General features: G+C 37.2%; 2 protein-coding genes across 2 annotated transcripts; both read right to left on the bottom strand.

The window, feature by feature from the left end:
- Window positions 1-942: 942 nt before the first annotated feature.
- On the bottom strand, window positions 943-5,980 carry LOC132179317 (putative disease resistance RPP13-like protein 1). Its single transcript, XM_088515868.1, is given in 3 exon segments — window positions 943-1,157; window positions 2,275-2,401; window positions 2,403-5,980. Coding segments are annotated over 2 exon segments (3,636 nt in total). The 5' UTR covers window positions 5,976-5,980; the 3' UTR covers window positions 943-1,157; window positions 2,275-2,338.
- A 1,110-nt stretch (window positions 5,981-7,090) lies between these two features.
- Window positions 7,091-26,787, bottom strand: LOC132179019 (potassium transporter 7). The gene is made up of 10 exons (XM_088515431.1): window positions 26,247-26,787; window positions 25,366-25,594; window positions 24,957-25,205; window positions 24,731-24,781; window positions 12,445-12,705; window positions 10,855-10,907; window positions 10,578-10,692; window positions 10,101-10,355; window positions 8,396-8,921; window positions 7,091-8,077 (listed from the first exon to the last, which is right to left on the bottom strand). Exons 1-10 carry the CDS (start codon window positions 26,520-26,522, stop codon window positions 7,537-7,539), a joined length of 2,556 nt encoding a protein of 851 aa, XP_088371557.1. The 5' UTR covers window positions 26,523-26,787; the 3' UTR covers window positions 7,091-7,536.
- Window positions 26,788-27,854: the final 1,067 nt, after the last annotated feature.

The following is a 27,854-nucleotide window of genomic DNA, read 5'->3' as shown; positions in this document are numbered from 1 at the left end:
AACTTCTTTCTAGACCATTCAATAAAAGCAAGCACCATAAAATAAAAAGAAAGAAAAAAAAGAAGGAATGAAAGAACAATAAGCACAAGATTAACATGAAATGCATGTGAAGCATAAGCATTGTAGAATCCGTGAGCAGACAAGTGGTGTTTGTATTTCATTCTAGATGACCTGATCCAAAGGCAAACACCATTTAGAATCCAACCAATTTGGAATCTTCTAGGCTTTTAATTATTTTTTTATTTTATTTTTTATGGATTAAATTAGACAACTAGCGTCAAAGTAAAAAATAATTATCAAAAGAAAATAATGGAAGGATAAACAATTGAGCAAAGCATTGTACCCTCAACAAAGAGAGAAATTAGCTGGTTGAACAGAGGAAGTAGTTGACAGTAAAGTGGAGACTTTTAACAATCAATCCATTTGTGCTGGATAAAATTGACTGAGCAAAATTGTCCTCTGTAACCAAGTTATATGCAAAAATCTGGACATTTTTGGAAAAAATGATCACACAAATTGTTCATAAGAACACAAAGAGACACTGCCCAATAAATACACCTCTTAACTATCAATTGGAACACTTGTAGCTGAGGATTTTGCCACCAAAGATAAATGACATCCCAACAGAATGTTTACTCCATTTTAGAGTTCTCAAAGGAGCTACTAGAATACTGAATTTCACATGCAGTACTAGGAGCAACTATAGAAATTTATATATAATGAGTTAATTATTAATTTCCATTGCATTTTCCAATGAAATTCAAGACTTTGCTTTTGCAAGCTGATTGGTACCTAGATATAAACACAAAAAAATAAAAATAAAAAATATTTTTTTTAAGAAATACTCATATAAATAAGCATATTAGATAAAATAAAGGAAGAATACATAATTATTTAAACAAAAATAAAGGATGAATAAATAAGAAGAAAGTACCCTTACCCTCAACCCAGTTTTTTGGGTCTTTTGGTTCATATTCTTTATATTCTATTCAATGTAGAATTCCAGTTGAGTTTTTGGGCATGGCCGCATGAGGGATAGCAGCAGAGAAAACAAGGAGGGCTTGTCTGTTGGATTTTATGTCAGCAATATTAATTTCTCTTGTTTGAAAAGGAGGAAATTATGCTGAGTTTTGACCTCAATAATTCTTGATGTTCTCCTGATTCAACAAGATGACAACCATTAGACAAAGTAGAGTTGATCATTTTCTGGGGAAGCGGGGATCATTTGCCACCTTAAAGAAAAACTATTGTCGAACAGTTTACTCTTAAGTATCGAAAGAACCACTCAATGAAGGTGTGTTTGTTGCAGAAATTCACTGCTCATGTTGCCCATTTGGGATTACGAATTCAAAAAGTGCGATTTTAAAACGTAATTTTTAAAAATGTAGTTAAACGTTTGGCAAAATCATGATTTGGCCTTTAAAATGGTAGTTTAGCCTTTCAAATTGTGCGTTGTTAGAAAATAACCTCCTTTCATACGATTTTTGCGTTTTTAAATCACAATTTTTTGAAAACACAATCCCAAACAATCAATTTTCTGCGATTTGGTTTAAAATCGCACTTTTTGTTTGGTTATGATATCGTAATGCCAAATGCACCTATTTGAAAGCATATATAGCAGTTACAAAGCAAATTATTCACTCTTTTCATATAGAAATTATAGATGTTTATTCTATTCAATGCTAAATCTAAGTAGGGAAAACTTCACTCACCCCTTGAACTTCCATCACAAAGCAAATTATTAACTCTTTTAATTTTTTACAATGCCACCCATCTATTAGGTTTTTCTGTTAAATCCTACTGAGGGAGTGTCAAAATTACCAAAATACCCCATTTTTTGAAAAAAATAAAAAATAAAAAAAAAATTGCAAAGATTCATGCATTGATCAAGATCTAACGGAATTTGCAAAAATACTCACGCTTGAATCTTTGTAATTTTTTATTTTTTTATTTTTGTAAAAAAAAAAAAAAATTGCTCATTTTGGAAATTTTATAGGATTTAACGGGAAAAAAAAAAAAAAAACCTAATGGATGGATGACATTACAAAAAAAATAGAAGTTCGATATACTAAATTAAGAGTTTTTTCTTAACTTGGTGATGGTAATTACAAAAGTGGTAAAAAGTTAATGAGAATTAAATGAAGTTTTCCCATATAAAGGAGGAGTAAACAAGAGGACAAAGTATTCTGTTTCATCAAATTGTAATAGCAGAAAAATTAAAATAGAAATGGTAAAGTATATTGATAAATATTAGTTGGTTGAAAAGGAAAGTACCTCACTGTAAAAGTGGATATTATAAATAAAATGGAGAATCTTGCTGGACTCTTGGCTCAACCAATTAGTTTGAAATCAATCCACTTGTGCTGGATGTGAGCAATCTTGTGCCATTCTTTTCCTTCTCTACTTTGCCACTCTTTCTCCAACAAAGGACACAAAATTATATTTAGAGTAAAAAGGGAGGCAGGAAGCCCGTCTTCTGGCATGCACTCAAGCATAGGGCAGTTATCAATATGCAATTCTTGAAGAGAGGTGAGGTGTTGAAGCCCTTTACTGTCCAAATATTTCAAATTTGGAAAGCCTTTGATGCGAAGATAGGAAAGACTGATAGGCAGCAGCCTCGCCTCTGGAAAGGACTCCACTTCTTCAGATTTATCCCCAATTGTGAATTTTTTAACAGACGGGAGTTTTTGTAAACCCCACTCCATCCGGCTTGCAAAGAGTTTGTCACAATTGTCGATGTAAATTTCATTCAAATTGGAAGGCAAGCCCCCTTGGGGAAACGACTTAACTTCTGGACAATTATCTATAGACAAAGTCTCAAGAGACGGAAGAAGTATGTACATCTTGTCAGGTAGTGACAGCAGACTTCCACAATTACTGACCCAAAAATATTTAAGGTCGGGGGCACGCAATCCTCCTTTCGGAAAGTAAACAAAATTAGAGCATCCACTGATGTCTATGTCTATCAATGAGAGAAGTAGATCTTGTTCATGCTTTTCTTTAACCGAAAGAGATTCTAGATACCCACAATCACTTATTTTCAAATGACGAAGCTTTGGAAATAAATCTAATCGAAAGAACTTGAGAGAATCACAACTGTGCAACTTCAAACATTCAAGAAACGAATAGTCTAGGTGTGTTGGGAGCTCTAACTTTCTACAGCTTTGGATGGTAAGCTCTAATGAATCAAATTGTCGAGTTTTGTGCTCATGTATTCCAGTCGATGATTCATTTAATAAAACCACTGTATTGCAATTTTGGAGCATCAGTTTACACTGAGAAGAAGCTCTAGGGAGTGGAGCCACCAGTTGTGAACAATTAAGAATCTTAAATCTGGTTAAAGAAGGAAGATGGGCAGGCAACCCTCTTGTTAGCTTAGGGCATTCATAAATTTCAAGCTCTCTAAGATTAGGAAATGCTCCACCTTCAATTTCAGTGTCAAAAGAAAACCATTCCTCCCACTTCAACATATTCCCGAAACTTAGAACTTTCAAGGTTCCAAATGGCTTCATTGAAGAAGATCCACTTCCATAAAACTCACGGCCCACTTTCACAACTTCATCCAACCCAACAATAGAGAGGTTCTGTAGAGATGGCAGTTGCCCAAGCGGTGGCAAGCTGCAACAGTGGTTACAATATTCTAGACGAAGAGATGTCATATGAAAGAATGAAGCATGCCCTACCCAGGCTGGAAAACTTTTACCACCATAGCCGTTAATGGCGAGGCTTTTCAAGTTTGAATGGGGCTGAAGACTATCAAGTACCATTATTTGAACTTCTGAAGCATTAATAGCATCAACTCTCCACTCCAATACCAACTCCTTAAGGTGCTTCAAATCCCTCAAGCTTCCTTCCTTGGCATTCATAGGAGATTCAACATTTTGGAGCTCAAAAATAGGAAGCGATCCCCGAAGATTTGTGAGTTTCCCTAGCTCTTCAATGTAACATCCATTGTGTTTGCTGACGATAAATCTAGTAAATGTTTGAAGACATTTTAGTTTACCCAGATTTGTCGGCATCTCCATTATCTTAGTTTCAGCAAAATCAAGATGACGCAAATTAATGAGTTTATGCATATCTCTCGGCAAGGCAGCAAGGTACCCACAATTTGATAAATTCAATGTTTGCAAATTGCACAACTTACATATGGAATCAGGCAAACATTTAACATTAGTGCAAGAAAGGTCCAAATAACGTAGATGTATAAGTTTACCAATTGAATCTGGCAACTTAATTATGTCCCCACAATGAGATAGAATGAGCACTCGTAGGCACCTTGTCATTGGAAATAAATATTGGGTTTCATACTCGAGGAACAAATCGTCCCTAAAGAAATTTAATTCTACGATAGTACGTAACCTCGTCTTACCCCTTTGAAGGGCCTTAAACTTCTTAATATCAATTTTTTTCCAAGAATACGAAAAATGGCGAGTCTTGCTTCCAATTTCATGAGAACGGTCATCTTCATGGCTTAAAGAAAATTGTTTAGATATAAATTTTGCCAAATCACTTACAAGATCATGCATTATATATTCATCGCGATTGGATGGTTGGAATAAGGATCTTGATACAAGAGAATGGAAGTAATCATCACCAACTTCTTCCATTGTTTTGTTTTTGGGTTGCGGCAAGAGACCTTCTGCCATCCATAATAAGACTAATTTATCTTTTTTAAAGGAATAATCCTTTGGGAATATGGAACAATATGCAAAACATCGCTTTAGATCTGACGAAAGATAGGTATAACTTAATCTTAAAGAAGGCAGGATGCCTATCTCCTTAATTGGTAAATCCCATAATTCACTTCTCAAGACCTTATCCCATTCATCAACATTTAATTTCGACCGCAAGAGAGCCCCAATAGCCTTGATTGCTAATGGTAGACCTTTGCACTTTTTAACAATCTCGGTTCCTAGTGCCTCTAGCTTTAGACGTTCATCAGAATTACCATTATGGAATGCATATTTTGCAAATAGTGACCAACAATCATCTTCGGGCAACTCTACTATACGATGAATTGCACTAGCGAACATTACAGATGCAACTTCTTGATCATGCGTTGTTACAATGACCTTACTTCCTTGTGCCCCACATTTAAAAGTATTACTTAAGACCTCCCATCTGGCATAGGTTTTATCCCAAACATCATCTAAAACAAGCAGGAATTTCTTTTCTGTTAACGTCTCCTTGAGCTTAATTTGAAGTTGATTCAAATCCTTTATATCATAATTTGACAAAGTTACTGCCTCCAGAATTGTTTTCATTACCATGAACACGTCAAATAGACCCGAAACACAAACCCATACTTCGAGGTCAAAGTGCTTCTCCACCCTTTTATCATTATATACTAATTGAGCAAGGGTGGTTTTGCCAATTCCCCCCATGCCAACTATGGCAATCACACATATTTCACGGCCACTTGCATCATCAGAGAGCAGTGAGTTAATTATCGATTTCTTTTCATCTTCCCTACCACAAATACTAGATTCTTCAATCAAAGAAGTCGTGGGTAGTCTTTCTAATGGATTCCCTCCAACACCTTCTCTTAGACCTAAATTCTCCTTTTTTTCTACTAAAAAATCCAGTCTCTTAAGTAGATCTTCTATCTTTCTTTCTACCTTCTTGACAAAACGAGAAGTAGAGATGGGGTTACTTACCTTACTTGCAATGGTTCCAAATTCAGTATCGAGCTTCCGTCGCAAGTCTTTGGTAACAATCTTGTCCAAGATGTCCTCTGCATCATAGACAGCATCTTTCAGCTCATCAAGCCACTCTTTCACGTCAAGCTTTGTAAATTGCTTGTCCTCTGCATCTTCAAGCACTGCATTCACAGACAACAATGTCATCCTCAACCTCATTAAGAGTCCATCATTGAGTTTTCGTCGCCGAAAGAAGTCGATGTATTCGTGAGACACCATTCTGTCAAAATACACTTGGAGGAAGGGAGAGAGAAATATGCCTGCAACCTCAGCCATGTTATCTTGTTTGCGAATCAAAGGAAATTAACGAAGGCTTGCATAAAAAAAAACAGAGCAAAATGAGATTGGGAAGCTGTGTTTTGCTTTTACACCAAATAAATGATGGATGGAAACAGCCTGGTGGAGTGATGGACCTACACGACTGATGGATCATGGATGCGTAATGAAAGACACCAACTCATTAACGACCAAAAAAAAAAAAAAAAAAGCATCTACTTGCTTTTTTGTCTTCTTTATATAGTGAAAGATCATATAGCTTTGAGTTGAGTGGATTGTGGTGGCCCCCGCACCATGTGACTGAATCGAGAAATGTTGTGATGGCTATTCAGATCATTTGGAGTGTTGGATCATCAGGAATGTTGCAACTTCTTGAAATTTTGAGACTTACACAGGACATTGTTTGAGATTTAACCCCTAGTAGTTTTCTGTTAAATATTTCTTGCTTTCATCCTCGCAAGAAAATTTTCAGATATATGCTTGTTTTCCCCTTGCTTTTTTCTCTAATTTGTTTTATTTATCAAAAAAAGAAGAAGTCGTGTCGGTTCTTGATTTAGAGCTTGTTTATTTTTTGGCAAAAATTTAATTTTTAAGCTTTTTCCAAAACTGAGTTTTTGTTATTTTTAGGCTTGCTTTTTAAACCTTTAAAAAAGCTTTCAATTTTTTTTTACCAAACGAATACTTTTTTTTTTTTTTAAAGGACTTTTTAAGTATTAAACGCACTTTTAAACCCCTCAAACGCACACTCAAACATGCCCTTATGCATTTTGGTTCTTTGTTCTAGGCTTATGTGGATAAGTTCTATAACTTTAAAAGGAAATCATTTTTCAATAAAATGTTTTTTTCATTAGAAAACATTTTCTGATGGAAAATATTTTACGCCGAAATAAACACAACGTTGAGGAACAGTGAAAAAATTTAATAATCAATCGTAATTTTGTGTTCACGAACAACCCATTTAATAAACTAATCGAGCATGAGTCGAAATCAATCGAGCCGCTCGAGATTGGCTTGTTGAGTAGTCTTATTCATTTACAACCCTACTTGAGAGTAATTTACTTTAATAAAGCAAATCTAGAACTCAAATATATCATATTCAATTAGTTCAACCACCATTAAAAAAAGAAGGTATATTTATAAACTGTTACAAAAAGATCAAATCTTGTGAGCAGGTCAAAGAAGTTGAAGTGAGTGGGAGTACAATCGCCCAGTCCAACGTTACTTGAGTTGAAGTCAAACAATTCGAAGTGGAATTATGACATTGTAATTACACGACCTGATTTTGTATGCATGACTCAAAATCAATACAAGGCAACCCAAGAAGAAATAATACTACAAAAGCTTTCTGATTGACGACAAAAAACGTTTCTACGATTGGTAGATCCAAGGCCATGCCCTAATCACCAGAACAGTGCAAAAAATGTGTACATTTAGGAACGAAGTTTGCATCTACAGCAGAGCATGCCAGAACACCCTTTCTTGAACTCCAATCGCCTGTTTCAAACCTTTCTTGAACTCCGATCAAGTGAAATTGGCCTCATTTTTGCAGATAAATCCACAGTCAAACCATGTATGTCATGCCAACCTGCATTAGGTTTGAGTGGGGGACACTCAAATTCGCAATTCCCCTTCTGCAGTTCTTTCTCAAGAAAGCATAGAAGTAATTTATGATTAGCTTCTTAATAAACCACGAATCTTTTCTCGCCCTAATGTCTCCATGACCAAGGAGATAAACTACGCCGGATTCTTTAGCCTTGCGTATAAAAGACAGCTCTCTCTCAAGACTCTGCTCTGCATCAGGTACTGCTGGGTCTGCCGGAGGCGTTGCTAGTCTCACCTCCTCTGATGTGCTTGCTTCTGAGATGGGTTTGCTTGTATCCTTAAAGTCTGCTAGGAGAGGAACACCGAGTGAATAAACACTCCCATTGGGAGCTATAAGAACCCTTGAGACAGATGACTCGTCCTCGGAATCTGTATCACCATCCCCATCACTCTCCAATGATCGTTCCTGAGCTTCACGGCGAATGAACTTCTCAAGGCTCTCAATAAGCAGCTGCTCAAATGTCTGATGATTTTCTTTGCGTGCATCCTTATAGCCATACCTGTTGAAGTGATGAATTGCACTTGTAAGACTATAGGGTGATCAAACATATGTAAACAAAATAAAAGCGAATAAAGCATTAAATGAAAATAATGTCAAGATTCCATCTCATTCCTTGGGCAATAAAATAAATTGATTCTGCAATTTTATTGAGGCACTCAGTTCTAAAACACGGACATCAAAAATAACGACATCCCGACAAGTCTGGGAGGAAATGAAGGGATTTTCCTGAGTCCATCAAAGGCAGTAACACTCATGATCTCACTCTACCACAGATATAATAAAACCACTCCTAACTAGCAGGAATTTGGCATTTCACCTGGCAATGCAACGAAATATATGGTAGCTCTTTGGGCAGACACGTCGAAAAAGGAACCTTTCACTCTGAGGCACTACAGGAACAGGAACATACTTGATACAGACAAATATTATCATAGAGTGGATTGCTGGGAGAGTTGTCAGAAAATGGCCGAAAATTGCTGGTATTCCTTTCACCAGCTCATTATAGAGTAAACCGATGCCAGGAGCTCTTATTGTCCCGAGATTGCAACCCAATTGCCGCATCAAATCCATTGATAGTTTTTGCTTAACTTCAGTTTCATACTTCAGCTTGCTTCCATAATTCCAGATATACATAATAAAAAACATAACCACGGCAAAAACCAATATTATCCAACTTCCATCTGTAACACTACTCCACAAAACTGATGAGAAGAAAGTCAATTCTAACCCCAAGAAAAATACCACAAAAATCAGCACAATTACAATGTTTATCTGCCATATAAGCAGCATAACAATGGTTACTAAAATTGTTGTCATCATCATTACTCCTAACTCAGCAATGCCTGTAAAAAAGAATTAATATCAGGATGATTAAAAAAAGCTTGTACAAGTAACCACAAAGGAAGCAATACTAAGATCAAGTTAACAAAAATTGGAAGCATATAATTGATTTCAATTTAATACACAACATTACCATACACATTTCACAAACCTTTCCCTTCCATTTTCCTAAAGCTCTAATTCCTCGTTCACCACTTTTAAAACAAAGTTCATTTAAAGAGCACTAGAATGTCCAGTAAAAACAATTATTTCTTTTAATGGAGCCAGGGTCAAGGAACCAACAACGATAGAGTCCAACACAACATTTGAAATATTTTGGTTTATGGCATCCAAAAAGAGAAAATCCCTTATATTGGATGAGAGAATCTTCACATTCTCCAGAAAAAAGTCATCAAATGGAGAAGAATCCACTTGTATTTCGTTATGACTTCACCCAGGATGTCTCAAAACATAAAAAACCGAACAGAAGCACTGCAGTTCCACGATAACAGCGTTCAATAAGACAGATTTGTCAAAAAATGAATTACAGGATTTCAGAAACTAAATGAAAGGAAGGCAAACTGCCAAATCTAGCACCAATACCCAGCTATACAAGAGGGAAAAATGTGTATACTAGGATGTCCCATGGAAACAATAATTAACTTTGTATAGCATTCGCATTTGCTTTTATAACACTTGAAATACATTCTTCCTTAATTAGTATTCCTAGAAAAGTCCTTTGGATTTGTATAATCCTTTTTGAACAGAATAAAAATATCACAAATCTAAAGTAATGAAGTACAAAAGGAAGGATTTGGGGAAAGAATGATGCAGATTTTAAAACCTAAATGGGAACAAGGCGGACAGCTAAGTCTAGTACCAATACTTTTTTTTTTTTGATAAATAAGTGATTAATTAAAAAGCGCAGTACCAATACTAGCAAGAAAATGGAAAAATAAATGCCAAAAAGGATCAAGTGTATCCATTACTGGACATCTTGTGCTTCCTAAAATGCCCATTCAAAAGGAAATATTGTTTAGGCTGTTTGCTTCACCTCAACACAAACAAAAAACTACTACATCAGTGGGTGCAAAGCACTTATTCAGATATCTAGGGACGCCTTACAAGGAAAATGAAGCCCAGAATTAATCCGTAAACAAAGAGCAAAAATTCAAAAAACAGAAGCAAGGAAGAATTATTACCATATGCATTTCCAATCTCATCAATGCTTGAGATACAGCAGACGAACACCAGGCAAACTGCCAGCAAAAACCAGTTTATGATAGGGATATAAATTTGGCCCATGAATTTCCGAGAGGTATGAATGATTTTAAGCCGAGGGAAACAACCAAGTGCTGTCGATTGTTTTATGCATGAAAATGTGGCCGTTGTCATTGCCCGACTGGCAATTAATGCGGCAATGTTAGCAACGAGAAAGACTGGCCAGAAAGCACCACCTACAGACAATTCGATTTCTCAACAATTAATTTTCGTTTTAGTGTGAGCATGGAAATAAAATGTTCCAAATAGCAGATCCAAAGTTTAATCCAATTCTAGTACACTCTTTACTGAACCAAGTATTACACAAAAGTCCTGCAAATTACAAAGATAATCCACTTATAAAGAATTATACAGACCACATTGATTCCTTAATAATTGAGTTAAACAGTGAAGCTTACTTGGAATTGAAGAAAAGAATGCTTGCTCGACATCCCCATGATGTTTCATAAGGTATGCAGCTTGACCCAAATAACCCAAAAGAAGGCAAGGCAAAACGAGAAATACAAATGTAAGCTGCAAACGACCACTATCAAGTAAATCAGAAGTAAAGCTAATTGGAACACCAGTAAACAGTAACAGAAAAGAGAACCACCAGAGATGCTGTCACTATTACATTTCAAAGGAAACATATAAGATATCTGATCCAGTAACCATAACTGAATCTTGTGTCTTTACCTGAACTGATCGCACAGAAAAATAGCAAAGATCTGCAAACATTGCTTCGGAACCTGAAACAAAATCCATCATCAGCAATATTAAAATAGATAAGACAATCGTAAAATTACGATAGCCATTAATGTCGTATTGCACGTTCACCATATTTTAATTGGGGCATAAATATGATTTATATCATTTTATATTGTATACAAATTCCTCCAATATTTTGCTCCATGTATTGTTTACAAATGATGCAAGATATCCATAATTCATGCTTCCAAATTTGTTTTGATGAGATAGAAGGTATGACCTACAGTTTGATTGCAAGATCAGTGGAAATTCAATCATGTGTCTTGTTGTCACAAATGCGGAGGAAAAAATTTCAGATGACTCCAGGTTCTAAGTCTTTCTTACAGCACGCACACCTACCCAGTAGATTCCTAAAACCAAACTATAGAGTAAAAAATGTAAGTATTCATACATATAGAGTCCATGGCTAAATCCTTGAGACCCAGTTAATATAATTCTTATATTCCTTTCAATGCTTGTCCGTGCTGAATAAACGTGACAAAAATCCTATTCCTAAATCATTTGTACAAATTCATAAACCCGAATAGCCTCTTCTATGACATACTATGACTAGAATGATAAAATTTTGATCAGACACCAATGAATTCTTGATAACTAATGCTTTATATGAAGAACCAGCTTTGAGCACCTATCTTAGGTGTGTAGATTTCTTAGTTTCCAGCTTCTTTTATCCAGTCAAGATTCATCTTTTCCAACTTTAGTCAATGTACAAACTCTAAGCCTTTTCCTCCACAATCGTAAACCATATATTGATAAGTTTTCAAACTCAAAACCTCACCACATAATCAATGGTGGGTAGATTTCCAAATCTGTCCCAACCCAAGGAAAGAATCGGTTACATCAAGTTAGACTACATGTACCAAAAATTACCATATGAATCGATTCTAATCTCCATTCATAAACACTGGTGATGAATCTAATCAGCCTTCTCTCATATCTATTGAATTTCAGATCAACATGCCACCCATTTCCAGAAATAACTTTCCTTGAATCTCTTACATCCAAGAGTTATTTAACTAATCTCTTATAAACTTTACCATAAAATTATATTTTGATAAATTATTTGATGAAGCAGCCTGTCAAAAGATCATCCAATAGGCCTCAAAACCCCAACTGTTTTACACCTGAAGGTAAACAGACTTCAAAATAATTTGGATTTGTGTCAGCATGAATGCTATCAATCCGTTATGTTCAAATCCCCTTTATGCATGGATGGCAATGTATAATAGTTCACTTTTCTAGTTTTTACTAAATTTTTGGACTTTTGTTCTTCTTTTTCTCCCTTATAGGATCTCTCCTATATACTTCTTGTGTACACAGATTATGCTCTTCTACGCTTTCTAATGAGATTGACTTACTTATCAAAAAAACAATCAGGTCAACAAAGAACGAGAAAATGATTCAACTAAGTAAAAGAAGGGAGAAAGTAATAATACAGGTAGAATCCAATTTATGCACGTTTTTAAAAGACAAATAGTTTCATTCTGGAATGCAATATTCCCAGACTGATGGTTTTACCTGTTGCACAGAGGAGACAACCTCCAAGAGAATAAAAAGCCTTAATTGAGTTCCTCTTGAAGAAATAATAGATGTGAACAGGATTAAATGCCTTCAAGACACTGCTGTCATATATAACAAGATTGTAAATACCAACGCCCGCGAGAGAACAAAACCAAACGAATAAAGCAGGGCCTACAACAAGTCCCACTTTACTTGTCCCAAACTTCTGAACGCTGAACAAAATCACAAGACAGGCAACCGAAATCATCACCACTTGATCTGCACAAGGAAAATAAATGTATTACTCAAAACAGGGGTAATTTGCCTTGATTAAATATAGAAAATTTCAATGCCATTAGTTTATATGCATAAGTCAAAAGAAAAATAAAGAATTTATAAAAGACAAAGAGAAAAACTCCCTACCCTCTATTTCACTTCAAAAGATCCTTTCACAGATATACACAATGTGAACACCAATAGTACTTAATCTAGGGCCTCATCCTCAACCATTATTATGAGCATTCAACCCAAAGATCATTTGATACATACTTCAACATATTGTAGAAGTGACATGGGGAATGCATCCCTCAACCAAAAGGTAGGACCTATAATCTAATTTATTTAGAAGAATCCAATTGACATATAGACAACTTAAAGAGGGCAGTCTTAAAGTGTCTGGGGTACTTAAGAAGGAAAGTAGTCATGGTATGCAACACATGAGCTTAAAGGTGGTGGAAAAATCATAATGAACAACTACAACGAAAAGAACAGAATCCTCCTAAATAAGAGTAAAAAGAGCATCATTGACTACATATGAACTGATGATCAGACTGGGGAACAATCAATCTAGCAAGGTAGCGGTACAAGAATTGGATAATGTTTGGTACCCCATAACGGTGATAGACGTTAAGGATTTGGATTGAGGACATTGTGCGGTCATGTACTAAGCACCACAATGGATGTTTACAACGTTGATCTAAGCCATATAAACGATATGGGAAACCGTAAATTTTTACTAGTCTTTTTGAAATATCACACAAATGTGGCTAATGCCATTCATGACTCATGAAAAATGGTATTAGAGCCAACTTGATAACATTATATTGCTCAGGTTGCAACTTCACGCACGTTCCCCTTAACAGGGACGTCAGTTATCTAATTAGGGAAGATTGTGGTACCTCATCATGGCAATTAATGTCAAAGACTTGAATTATGAGGACATTGTCTAGATGTGTGTTGAGTCTCACATCAAGTGTGTTCAAGGTCGATCTAGACTGTAGAATTTTTTTTGATAAATAATAATTTATTGAAACTACAAGACCTCGTACATGAAAAGTATATAGGAGAAACAAAAACCCTACAAACATCTAAAATCTAAAAAGGAGACAAGATCGAAAAGACTCAAAGAAGAGAAATTTGGAACAAAGATTACAACCCAATCCAAGAGAGATCTCAAAAACAAGGATTTTAAACAAAGGTCTGCTCATTTAAATTTGAAAGATTTCTAGCATCTCCGGAGTGAGAAGAGCATTTCCCAGGCCTGATTCAGCGCTGTATTCCTCGACCCCTATCAAATAATTTCCCATATTGCTTGATAGCAGAGGTAACTCTAAAGGTCCACGCTCATTTAAATTTGAGAACAAGTAGTTGAAAGCAGAAGGTTTTGTAGACATGGTGCAATAGTTGTGGGACTCATCAGTTCATTGGCGCCCCCTGTTTTGTTTTTGCTAATAAACTATAACGGCTGAAAATTGACTTAAAATGCTGGAACAAGGAGGTATTTGGAAATGATGAGGAGAGGAAGAAGTCCTTATTGAAGGAGATTCAGTCCCTGGATTTTCTAAAAGAGGAGAGATTTCTTGTAGAAGAGGAGAGAGGGTTAGGATATTTAAGGCAAAAACAGATTTGAAGAATATCCCTAATGTAAGAAATTAGTTGGAGGAAGAAGCCTAGGGTGACTTGATTAAAATAAGGGGATCACAACACGAGATTTTTTTCACCGCCTTGCCAATTCTCACAGGAGAAACAACTTTATCTCAAATCCTTGTATTGAAGGTACTGCCACCTCCAATCAAAGGATGATCAATGACTTAATCACTCAATATTACAAGAATCTCTTTAATGAAACTGCTAGATGGGTAGGAGTTTCCTTATTTAGACTCGGCAGAAAGGGATTGGTAGGAGAGACCGTTACAAGCGGAGGAAGTTCTTTAGGCTTTACTCAGTATGGATGGTGACAATGCATGGCCCTAACAGGGATTCTAACTATAACTAATCTTTTAGGTATCACGCAAGTCTGAGTAATGAGATCCCAAGTCATGACAATCAAACATGTATAGAGTGCTTTGAAACTCATAACCTTTGGGCACGATAGGTTATACATGCATTGTTTAATCGAGACAAACTACACTACAACTTATATATCACACTAATATACTTTCATAGGCTTGACGAATCTAACAATTGTACCACCAAGGTCTTACTTATCAAATGGGAAAAAAAATGAAAGATTAAAAGAAATAATAATAAAGTGAACTACATTTTACCACTTGTGCATAGGCTTTGGAGTCAAATCTTCAAGGAACATCAAGTATCTTGTCAGAAAAGAATGATTTCATATTATATATGCTTTTCAAGCCTATTACATAACAAGTCTTAAGAAATACCAAAACAATCTCTGGTTTTTCATGTCCAAGCACAACATCATATTCAATGAGCTAAAAATAATAGTAGTAGTAGTAGTAGTAGTAGTAGTAGTACTAATGATCATTATAATTATGATAACACTAATCATATATATTGTATAATAGCATAATCACAAGAGCGTAGCTTAAAATTTTGACTAATGGAGTGTTAAAATTGTGATAAGTGGCATTTTAGAGTTGATGAGGCATGGCATTTTAGAGTTCCCAAATTACTGACGAGTGGCATATTTTTCTAGCAATAATTTAGGCAGCACAACGCTTCATGTCAGGTAGAACTCTAAGCCTCCAACAAGTTCTTGAGATTTGTAAAAGTTTCTTTGGGGTTTGCACTTTTCCTCTCATTTGAGATAAGAGTTGTAAACCAATAGGCTCTTCCTCTCTCTCTCTCACGCACACATGTGGAAAATGAAGAACTACAGCCCTGGGAAAATCTTTGCCCAATGGATCCTTTTCCTTCCTTATTGGTGTTCTCATCACCTTCAGGTCCCTTTTTTTCTCATTTCAGACTTCTAAAGTTAGGGCTTGTGGCAATCCGTTTCATCGTTCTTCTTCTTCTTTGTCCACAAACTCCATGGGTTCCGATTCAATCTCCATTGCTGTCCCCAGAAATCTTAGCAAGAAAAAATGGGTATACATATCGCCAATTACCTATTGCTCTGTTTGGTTGTTGCCTATAAAATGTTGTGTTTACCTTTATAATGTGATTATTATTGGATTCCACAAACGAACAAGATACTGAAGCAGACAGCGCGGCCAATGGCATTCGATCTAAATAGTGAAAGAGTCAAACGTGGCACTTGAAGAAATAATTGTGTTGAAGGGGAAGAGTGACTGATGTCTCGCAAGTGAATGATAGTGGAACCATTTGTTTGTGATAAATCTACTGGAAACCCTTCTCATCAGTTTGTTCCTGCAATGAACATGACAATGACTCCTGCATCTTCTCATGTCAGCCTAAAGCAAAATATGGTACAGCCAGTGATGCAACCACAACCAACCCGATTGGATCATTATGCGGAGGAAAGCAAATTTGGATCAAGGATTGTCCAGCTTCCTATTGAACATAGCCATAATTCATATCAGAGTTGGACCGAGGGTTGTCAATAATGTTTTAGGCAGATCAGTTCCAAGACTCCAAACACATTTTTTTTTCTTTTGATAAGAAATTAACCCCAAGGGGAGGGGGAAAATGAGACCTCCAAACAAACCTAATTACACTGTTACATTTTGCATATATATTTCAACGTCGTTTCATCACCAAGGTTTCAACTTCAACTTCCTTGATATTTTAATCTCATAATTTCTACGTTTATTTAGATTCTCTTATAGTAGGTGCTGATTTTGGTTTCAATTGAGGGTAATTAACGATTTCTTTCAATGGCATTATGTTTCAACTTTGATATAGGTTAGTATCCCTGAAGTATATGTTTATATGTGAAATGTGAGATTATAGCGGAAATAGAATTTTAGAGTATGCTGCAGCTACAAGAAAAATTTCTTTAAATTGAGCTGCCTAAATGAACGGAACAGTTTTTTTTTTTTGGGACATTTTCTTTTAATTGAGCATTTTCGTTGAACACAAGTTACCTATCTAAACCAAACGGTCAAAGAAAACGTATGGATTGGCAATAAGAATTATGATCTTTTTTTCTGTTTTTACAGGCTTCCAAGTAAGATAGAAGTAACTTTGCAAAACAATATCGTTTTATGGTATCTATAATTGCACTGTAGCACAAAAGGAAAATTGTACTACTACATTGGGTTTACGAGGGTCCTTTTTTTTTTTTTCCTTTCATTTGGTTGAACACAAGAACTCAATCTAAGACTAAACACAACATTTACATAAAATCCCTCAAAGTGAAGTGGGTTGCGTTTTTTAATTATGTTATTTAATCTGCAAGTAAAATGGCAAATTTGAGAAAGTTTGTTTTTCTTTTGTTATTTATTATTTGAGGGTTTTAATTCAGCTGTAGCAGAGAAGGGTTAAGATATGATTCAAGAGTTAAGGGGGCGAAACTCTAGTGTCGATAAGGGAGTACTATAAGAAAGATGGGAAATCTCTTTTAATTAATATAGACTTGGTATTTTTGTTGCTCTTTTTCTTTTTTACATGTTTATACTGCTTTTATATATTTTATTGAGCCTTTTATCTGAGTTTTATACTAGCGCACTTAGAATTATGGATTGTTGAATCATTGAAGAAGAATGGTTGTGGTCGACAATGGGAGGGTCAGGGTAAATAAAGTTTTGGCATCCGATTAACTCAACGAAGTATTTGGCTTATTTGGCCAAGGTTTCAATCTGTGAAAAATACAGAATGTAACTCATTAGATGCAAAGCTTTATGCACTTTCTTTTCCCACCTGTTGTTCTCAACAGCAAAAAGAAGGTTATGGTTGGTTGATATTCAATTTATATTGTGTTTTATATATAATTATATTTATGCCTTAGTCATGACTTAAAAAAAAAAAAAAAAAAAAAAAAAAAAAAAAAAACTTGTATTTATGCCTTGGTCATTATTTAATCCTTATATTGCTCTGATTGAAGGCGCTTTTGGGAAGGGAGACTGTTGATGTAGGTGCTGGTGCTTATGTTGGCTGCCTTGATTTAGAAGTTAGGACTATGGGTTTGGCAGTTTTGGTGGCTGTGATTATGAAGGTAGAAATGATAAAAGTTGTCATTCAAATGGTAATTTTTCATCTGTTGTCTAATGGTGATACCTTGAAAAAACATTAGAAACAGAACACAAGTGTCTATAGGGTGAAGAAGATGGAGAACTTCCTTTATATTTTTTTCTTAATTAGTGTTCTTTTGATGCAACCAACAGGTTCTGATGGTGAGTGTCTACGTGTGTGTAGCTCTGGCTAGGAGTTATGTTAACAGACCAGCAGTATTTTGACAAGATCAGAAAAAAGGTCAACAAAGAAACATCTTTTTTTTTTTCTTTAACAAGTAACAAGGAAGTGCCATTGAGATGCATTTAGGTTTGGTTCATTTTTCATAGATGTAAATCACTAAGTTGCAACTTGAAAGCCTAAATGCTGTTTTAAAAAATTCTAATAGATTGCTATTTTCATCTTACACCTTTCTTTTTTTTTTATAAGTAAAAATATATATATCAAAACGCCAAGGAGGCGCAAACCTAATACACAATCATCTTACACCTTTCTTTCCTATACTTTTTTTCAATATTATTATTTCTATTTTTTTACGATTCTTTCTCAAGATGTTTCCTCAAAAACAAAAACAAAAAATTGAATTTAAATCATAATGAAAAAAAACCTGCGCCTATAGGTTAGTACAATACTAATAATGGTAACAATAACAATAAATAATAATGTCTAACCTAAAAGCTTATAGAAGGGGCCCAGTTCCCTCTACAATTAGATTGGACAATCACGACAAAATGACCTCACCCCTACAGCCAACCCTAAAAGAAACACTAATTCTTTTAATGGATATTTTCTATGCACCAAAAAATATATTATTAAAATGAACTCTATAAGGAACTGGTTGCACAATGTAGGGGGGAAAAAAACCATCTGCAAAAAGCTATGAGAAAAAAATTATATCCAAAAGAAAAAAAAAAATATATATATATATATATATATATATATATATATATATATAACCAGTCTTATTAAATGCGTAAGGCGCCCCAAGGTACACAAGGAATATACAAAGGATCACCTAACTAGAAAAAGAAAAGCAAGCAAGGAAATCACCTCTCCAAGTCCTCAAAGCACCTATTGTTTCTTTCCTGCCATAAACACCAAAACAGACATGTAGGCAACATCTTCCACACCACAGCACTCCTCTGCCTCCCAGAAGCCCACCAACAAGCTAAAAGATCAAAAACCTGTCTAGGTATCACCCAGGCCATCCCAAAGCGACTAAAGATGGCATACCACAAAGCAACCTCACAATGAAGAAGAAGATGATCCACCGTCTCCTCACTCTTCTTGCACATGCAACACATGTTTATCACAATGACGTGATGCTTCCTGAGATTATCCAAAGTCAGAATTTTGCCTAGAGCCGCTGACCAAACAAAAAAAGCCACTCTCAGAGGAGCCTACATCCGCCACACACTCTTCCAAGGGAAACTTCTACCCTCATTGCCAGCCAAAGCAAGAAAGAGGGCCTTAACCTTGAAAGGACCTCTTTTGGAAGAAGTCCACCACAATCTATCTTCACACCTTTGTCTCACTCTAACTAAATGCAACACCTGTAGAAAGGACGCAAAGACTTCCAACTCCCAATCATGTGCCTCTCTGGTGAAACTCACATTCCACTGATTTGAACCTCCCAACATCTCCATATTAGCTGCAACTGAAGCATTCTTCTCACGAGCAATTCCATATAAAATTGGAAAGGCTACCTTGAGAACCGAATCTCCACACCACAAGTCATGCCAAAAGCAAATCCTCGTTCCATCCCCCAACACATATCTAGTACAGCCTTTAAAGGTCCCCCACCCTCTCCTGATATTCTTCCACAACCCCACCCCATGAGCTCCTCCAGGCTCAAGAGAGCACCACCCGCCCCAAAAGCTACCATACTTCGAATCTACCACCACTCTCCACCAAGCATCTCTCTCAAGCCCATAGCGCCACAACCATTTCCCTAAAAGTGTGCGGTTGAACACCATCAAATTTCTGATATCCAACCCTCCCTCCTTGATTGGAGTGCAAACCTTCGCCCAATTTACCAAGTGAAACTTGAACTCTTCACCTATACCACCCCATAAAAATTGGCATTGAAGCTTCTCGATGCGCTTAGCAACACTCACCGGGATATGAAAGAGTGACAAATAATAGGTGGGCAAATTAGCCAAGGTACTCTTGATAAGGGTGACCCTACCACCCTTCACTAAATACATCATTTTCTAGCTAGCCAACCTGTATTCTAGCTTCTCAATGACACCATCCCAGATATGCTTGGCCTTATAAGAGGCTCCTAGCGGAAGACCGAGATACTTCACTGGCAAAGATGCAACCCCGCATCCTAAAATGCCGGCTAACACACTATATATATATATATATATATATATATATATATATATATATATATATATATTATAAATTTGGAACCTTCAAAGTCTAGGAAGCTAGAGCACAACTGGAATCTGTACAGACTATATAACTACACAAATTCCATCAGTCTTACAATTCCACAACGCATTTCATACGTCCCTTCCATATAAGGTTCCAATGTACACACTATTTGATCCTAAACATACAATAAAAAACACAACCAAACTCTGCAACCTCCAACCTAACCTTCCTAAGAACATACCAGAGGTGTAAAGAGACTAGAATGGCCTTCCTTGATCATAAATTTGGAACCTTCAAAGTCTAGGAAGCTAGAGCACAACTGGAATCTGTACAGACTATATAACTACACAAATTCCATCAGTCTTACAATTCCACAACGCATTTCATACGTCCCTTCCATATAAGGTTCCAATGTACACACTATTTGATCCTAAACATACAACAAAAACACAACCAAACTCTGCAACCTCCAACCTAACCTTCCTAAGAACATACCAGAGGTGTAAAGAGACTAGAATGGCCTTCCTATTTCTTTTTTGATAAATAATGTATATTTATTCATAGCACATATGGGCGCAATCCAAGTACACAGGAAGTATACAAAAGAACCCCATCCCATAGAGAAAGAACAACATAAATCTAAAAACTAAAAAAAAATAGAAATAGGTGAAGTAGTCCATGCCACTCTCCATGTATACAGAATAGCCTTCCTAAGTGGCTATCGATTAGAATATTGAATTAAATGATTACATTCATCATTTCCCATTAGTTCAAATTGTTGAGACAAGTGATAATTTATCCTGGTATCAGAGCAACAAATAGCAAAGAGACGGAGTCCTTTCTTCAAATCTATGCCTCTTAGATTTAGGATTTCCATGTGTTGACTCCAAATCATTGAAAGGTATTTTGAACTCACATATGAAGGTGAATGTTAAAGGATTAATTTTTTTTGATAAGTTTTTTTTTATATATAAGTAATAATCAGTCTTATTGAAAGCGTAAAGGCGCCCCAAAGTACATTGGGAGTATACAAAAGGATCACCTAACTAGAAAGGGAAAAGCGAAATTTTGTTTTTTTTTTTTTTATAAGTAATAATCAAGTATTATTAAAAGTGTAAGGCGCCCCTACGTACACTGGAAGTATACAAGCAGGAACACCAAACTAGAAAAAGAAAAAGAAAGAGAAGAACCCGAAGTTCACCCACAAAAGAACCCCAATAGACCCACCCAAAAACCCTCAAAACAAACACCCAACAGACCTACTCAAAAACCTACAAGAACAAACACTCAGAGAAGCCCAAAAGCCCTCAAAACCCACACAAATCGTTACAACACAAAAGCCCTAAGACACAAGCCCTCCCACCCGAAACCCAAGACCCATAAAGAGGCTTAGCGTTGTCGCCCTTGCACCTTGCCTTTCCCTCGCCGATTGGAAGTAAAATCATCGCCATAGTTAACTGAGCTCTTCAAGTTGAGCAGCTCCCTAGTGCCTTTATACTTCGCCCAAGTGACTTTAACTTCCTTATGAAAATCCTCTACAATGGCGTCCAACAGTGCCAAGGCCAGATCCTCCTCTTTGTCATAATCCCAATCAAGGGGGTCGGGAGAATAATCCCACTCATCCATCTCCTCAAATGGATGGCATATATCCAGAGGGACAGGAAAAACACCTTCTCCACCATCCCCACCACCCCATTGCTCGCCACCCTTATCCCACACAACAATCCCCCCAAACTGACCGTCTCCTACCGGGCAATTTTGGGGTTTCAGCAAATCATGCGGCACCTTAGACGAGCTAGGCTTCGATTTTGGATTAAGAAAACCCCGCCATAAAAGGCTAGGCTTCGAAGCAGGAACAGCCCCAAGAGAAGGCACCGATTCAATCTTCGAATTGCTCGGAACCTGATTAATAAACCCAACAAAGGATTGGAACTGCACCGGAGGGTCACTGAGAGCCTCCACCGCCTCCAAAATTAAGGATTCTCTCACCAGTTTGCCTCTTGCTTCCCTAGCTCTCCGGTAATATTTCAGAAACTGTTTTGGCATCGGAAACCGAAGCCTCCTTTCGATATCACTTGACGCGACTGGAACTTTATCTAGCTCCACAAAAACCGGCCCTGAGGAAGAAGTAGCAGAAGGGAAAACCAAGACAAAAGAAGAAGACGGCATCTGGTCAGTCCCCTTGGGAGCCGGAGGCACCATATACGACACAAGAGGCGGGTCGAGATCCAAAACTTGACCAGAGATGTGATCTGAGCCAATAACTAATCCGAGTTCCAAAACGGGATCCAGATCAAGATTCAAACCATAAAACGAAGCGAAAACTGACCTGGTATCTAACCCAGGATCCAACCCGGAAATCAACCCATAACCCAACCCGGTATCCAACCCAGAGCCCAATCCAATGTCTAACGTGGGGATTGGACGCACGGGACCAATAGGCCCAACCCTAATACGCTTACCTTTGGGCTTCAGGGCCAACCCACCTAAAATCCGACCCAGCTCTGAACGAATGAACCCTAGATGCTTCTTCACCCATCGATTGCCGAAAATACCCTTCCTCTTCTTCCTTCCCAACTCTGCACCAGCCGCCACAAGAGGATTCAGCAAGCAATGCTGAAACAATGGAGGTGAGCTCTCCATTTCATAGCAATCCACTGCTAAACGCTGCTCCACCCCAACATTCCCCTTCTCAAAGCGAATCGACAACGGAAACAAATCTAGCAGATGCGACGAAAGGAGCTTCAACCCAACCTCCTCCGCTGCAGCACAAGAGTTCGATCGTAAAACTTCCACAAAAGATCTCCCATCCTGAACCTACTTCCCCGCCTGAGAGGGGACGTCTGAATTTGAAAACCCAAAAAAAGTAGCCTGAAACGCCAACATCTGAAGCAACTCACCTGCAAACTAACGCCAGCCCCGCCCATCTCAACCCTCTGGAATCCGGATAATCCCTTGTCGTCCGCCTTCAGTGTAGGCAGCCACCTCTAGGAACCTTCCTGCCTTGTTTCCCTCCCGGCGAACCATCAACGCCTTTTCGTCTTCACGAAAAGACTTAAAAAATTCATCCCTCACCAGAGAATGGACCGCCTCCTCCACCATGCCCACCAACCAGGCAGCACAACAATGACCCGCAAGAATAACCCCTACAAATCCCTTCCTTCTTTCCTCCAAACAAAAACCTGATAACCCTTCCTTCGCCGAGAGGTTGAAGGTTTTAGCTTCAACTGAGAATCGTCTTTCCATGTACACCTCCGGGACAAGCCCTAACAGGCAGCGGGGCAGAAAAATAAATACCAACGAAAAACGAGAGGAGAGAGAACGGAGCGTTTTTTAAAAAGTTCTTTATAAAAGCTTAGTGCTCAACTAAACTTGTTGATAACATCAAAAAAAAAAAAAAAAAAAAAAACTGTTAAAGGATTAATTGAATGATTAAATCCATTGTTTCTCCGTATGCTTAAGCTTTTGATTAAATTATTAAATTTACTATGACCGATCAGTTTAAAATTTTAAGAACAAATGGTAATTATTACCATCTGCACCATCAATTGAACATTGCACTTCCATTATGCCCACACTCCAATACCCTAGCCTCCCATTTTGATTACACCAGGATACTCCCAAGCAATTTGAGTGGAGACTAATACATGAGAAGGCAAATAATCACCAATAAATCACATATATTGCATCATCCGACAGTAGAACAAGGCCTCCAAGTCTTACCAAGCAGTTAGTTACTACACAAATAGTTGGAGACTAAAACACATTTCTGCAGAGAATGTTGGGTGAAATAAACTTTAGCATTTCTATTCAGCGTACAAGAATGGAAATGCATAGCCTAATTGAAGAGTTCCAAGAGAGATGACCTTGCAAAACAATCTTTGCCCATATCCTAATGCGAGAAAATGAATCCTTCTAAGTAGACAGATTTATGTTCCCTACAAAACTGCTCCCATCACTCACATGCAAAAATTCAAAGAAAAATGCCCTCATTGGAGAACTTCCTGTTCCTAATCAAGTCTCAACAACCTTTTTCTACATCAAAGTTCCATGTAATCAAATTTACACAGAACAAACCAAGCAGCAGAATTATCACAAGATTTTGTTTAAGGAAATCATCCAATAGTTTGCATAGGACCCCTCTCACATAAAAGTAACAACTGATTTCTCTATCTACATCAAAGAGATCAATACATTGGGGCATTTCAGAAAACTTCTTTTAGGCATCCAATTGTAATCTTTTCTAAAAACAACAACATTTTTCTATTTTCTTCTACAGAGCTTTGATGAGTAAAAAACTTCTGTTTTCTTCAACAGCCACCAATGGAGAGGGGAGAGGTATACAATTACTCACTACACAAAAAGCAGACCTTCACCAGCTAATAGGACCAAGAAGACAACTACAATTTAATTGATTTAATCAAAAAGAAGAATACTTCAGAAAATTCTAATTATGTATTGGCATAACTTTATATCAAGGAACAGGGCATTGAATGATCAACAAATAAAGATTTACAGATTTGATCACAGGTTGTCAGATTACCTTGCTGAATGGCCTCTACTCCAACTTTTAGACCACTAACAGCTGATGTTACTGCAGTAAGAAAAATAACTACATGAAAAATGGTCATAAGGTAACAACTAAAACTAAGGGCTAATTTTGCAAACCCCTTCACAATAAAACTGAAAATATATAAAATGTACATCTAGGCAGATTTTTTCTTTTAACCATAGCATTAGTAAGTTTCCAATAAGCAACAAGTAAATACCTGACATCACTGGTGTGACAACCCCATCAGCTATCACCATCGAAGTACCGGCAAGTACTAACATCAAAAGAAGCTTTTTCATAGCCAGTGAAGTCTCAAGTCTTTCCTTGATTTTTAGTGATCTCTCAAGCTCAGGCGATGGCACCTTTAGCCTGAAACTTGAGATACGGGCATCCGATGGAAGCTGATTTGGGAGAAGACTGACCTTAGCATGTCGACAAATCAATGAGTACAAAGCAAAGGTACCACCTACAGCAGTTAAGTGACACAATGGAAATATTTATTACTACAAAAAATCATGTGAATGGCCATGCACACACGAATAACAAACAGACTACATCACTTGCTTAGAGAGAGAGAGAGAGAAGGTGATGGACTTCTGAAGTTTTATTTCACAACATCAGCATACCTTCACCATCATCATTCGCCCAAAGAACAACAAGGACATACTTGACCAGAGGGATCAAGATTAAGGTGTATAGGACTAGTGATAATGCTCCAATAACATCTTCATCTCCATTGATCGGTGCCTTGCTGAACATCACACTGAAGGTATATAACGGACTTGTTCCAACATCACCAAAGACAACCCCAAGGGTCTGAAAAGCAAGTGTAATTCTCCTTCCCATACTGAAGTCCTGAAATTTCATTTACATAGTTAAGACAATAAGTCCAAACCCTTCTAACTATGGCCTATGCCAAAGAAATCAATTACTATATAATTAATCCATTCCTCCTTCACCAGCGTAAAGTAAAATATCACAGAAAGCTTTCCCTAATAACATTATCTAATATTATCAATTTCCTTCTAACAAGAAATATTTCATGCCGAGAGAAGAGTAGTGTAGAGGACAAGTTATCGTACACCCAAATACACATTGGGCCTCCAGCCTAATATAATCACTCAATGAAGATCAAACAAGCATTTTGTAACGGCATCCAGCACATTACCACAATCTTACCTATTTATCTGTAGGGTTCTGACGCAGAACACAAGCACACCCAAACACCAGACAACTAGTGCACAAACCAGTTGGCAAAATGTTCCATATAAATCATAAAAAGGAATCGGCATATCTCTGGTGAACTGTCTATCACTAAACTGTCCTTCTAGTAAAATGAACAAAGACAAGCAATAACCATACAATTCGAATCCAATTTTCATTTCTGAACAACCAAACAGTCACTAAGAGCGAAATAGACCTAAACAGAGTAAAATTAAACACAGATTTCATTCACAGTGCTCTCACAAAGCAAAAATGGGCATCGAACAAGGACCCCGGATGCTACCTCGTAGTCACTTCTGACCGCACCAGGGACCTCGAGAGCCTCCACATCGAAAGAGTCGATGCGCGGCCCGGTGCGAATCAGTCTCTGCTCCGCATTATCCTCCTCCTCCTCCGAGTCCAATCCTCCAGCCGCCGCAGAGCGCTGCGAAAAAACGTCGTCGTCGTCGTCGTCGATCTCCGAGTCGTCCTCGTCCTGGAACACCCAGCGCGATTCGGTGGAGTCCATGGAGCCCTGGCCCAGCCCTACATTGATCTCCGATCCCCCCTCCTCCTCCATCACTCGCGAAACAACACTAGAGGACGGAGTTCCGATTTCTCGGAGTCACACGAAATCGGTGAAGTTCTGGGGATTAGGAGGGGAGTGTTTGGGTAGGCAGAAACTGAGGGAAAATCATAGAAAAGGTTTTTCTTCTTTCTTGTGCTAAATTTTGAAGGGATCGTTGTATGGCATATGGACTATGGAGTGCTGAGCTTGGGGATCCCGCGGTGAACAGAAAATAAGAAAATGCTCTGTGGCCTGTGGGCGCCTGGGCGGCTTTCTTTTTCTTTTCTTTTTTCTTTCTTTTTTTTATAAATACTTTACTGTGAAAAAATATGGTCTTTAAAAAAAAATGGCGTGGTAAACTGTATGGTCGGTGACACGGTGTCTCACTGTTTCTTAGATTTTTCCAAAAGCAAAAAAAAAAAATCAATTTTTTAAAAATAAAAATAGATCGGGTATGAAGATGAATCTAGGGGTGTTCAAGTAATTATAACCGGCGGTTATTGACTATAACCGCTAATCGCAACCGCATTGGGCGATTATCGCTTTTTAATAACTGCAACCGTAACTACTTAGGCGGTTAGCGGTTATTTTATAACCGGCGATTAGAAATTATTCAATCCAATAATCGGCGGTTTTATAATCGCTTTTTTTTTTTATATAGGCTTTTGAGCTTTTGGGCTTTTTAAGTGTTTTGAGCCTTTAATTGGCCCATTTTTTGGCTTATTTTATAAGTTTTTTGCCAAAATTTTCCTCCAAAATGACACCAACGTGGTTTTAAATGTTATATATATAAGGGTAGGTAGTTAACAATTATTAACCGCATTTCCCAACCCCTAAAACCGCTAACCGCAACTGCCGTAAGCGGTTAACGGTTTTTAATAACGGCCTACCAAAGTGGTTAACAATTAGCGGTTATTAACAGTTGGCGGGTATAACCGCCCCGTTAGAACACCCCTAGATGGATCCACTATTTTCTTAGCTTTTCATCCTTTGTGCATAGAGGACCATAATAGGTGTACTAAAGGAGGGCCAAACAAAAATTACTTCTTCTTTTTTTAACAATAGTTTGTTATTTTGCGAGGCAAATTCTCTTGAATGATATAAATTGCTAAGATTGCTATAAATCTATGAAAAGGCCTTGGATTATAAGCTCAATTAGAGAAAACATCTATCCTTCTTTAATAGGAATACAAGCTAGGAGGTGAAGGAGCAAATATTAGAGATTGCTAGGATCCAAGTTCCCAGACAATATGACAAGTATGTGTGGTTGTTATGCCCAAAATTTCAAAACCTTCAAAAGAGATTACTGCTAATAGAGAGCAACCGTTTTTATTCAACAATTTC

Source organism: Corylus avellana, chromosome 4 (genome assembly GCF_965113065.1).
Source record: "Corylus avellana chromosome 4, dhCorAvel1.hap1.2, whole genome shotgun sequence".
NCBI lineage: Eukaryota > Viridiplantae > Streptophyta > Magnoliopsida > Fagales > Betulaceae > Corylus > Corylus avellana.
This window is presented reverse-complemented; position numbering and strand designations above follow the sequence as displayed.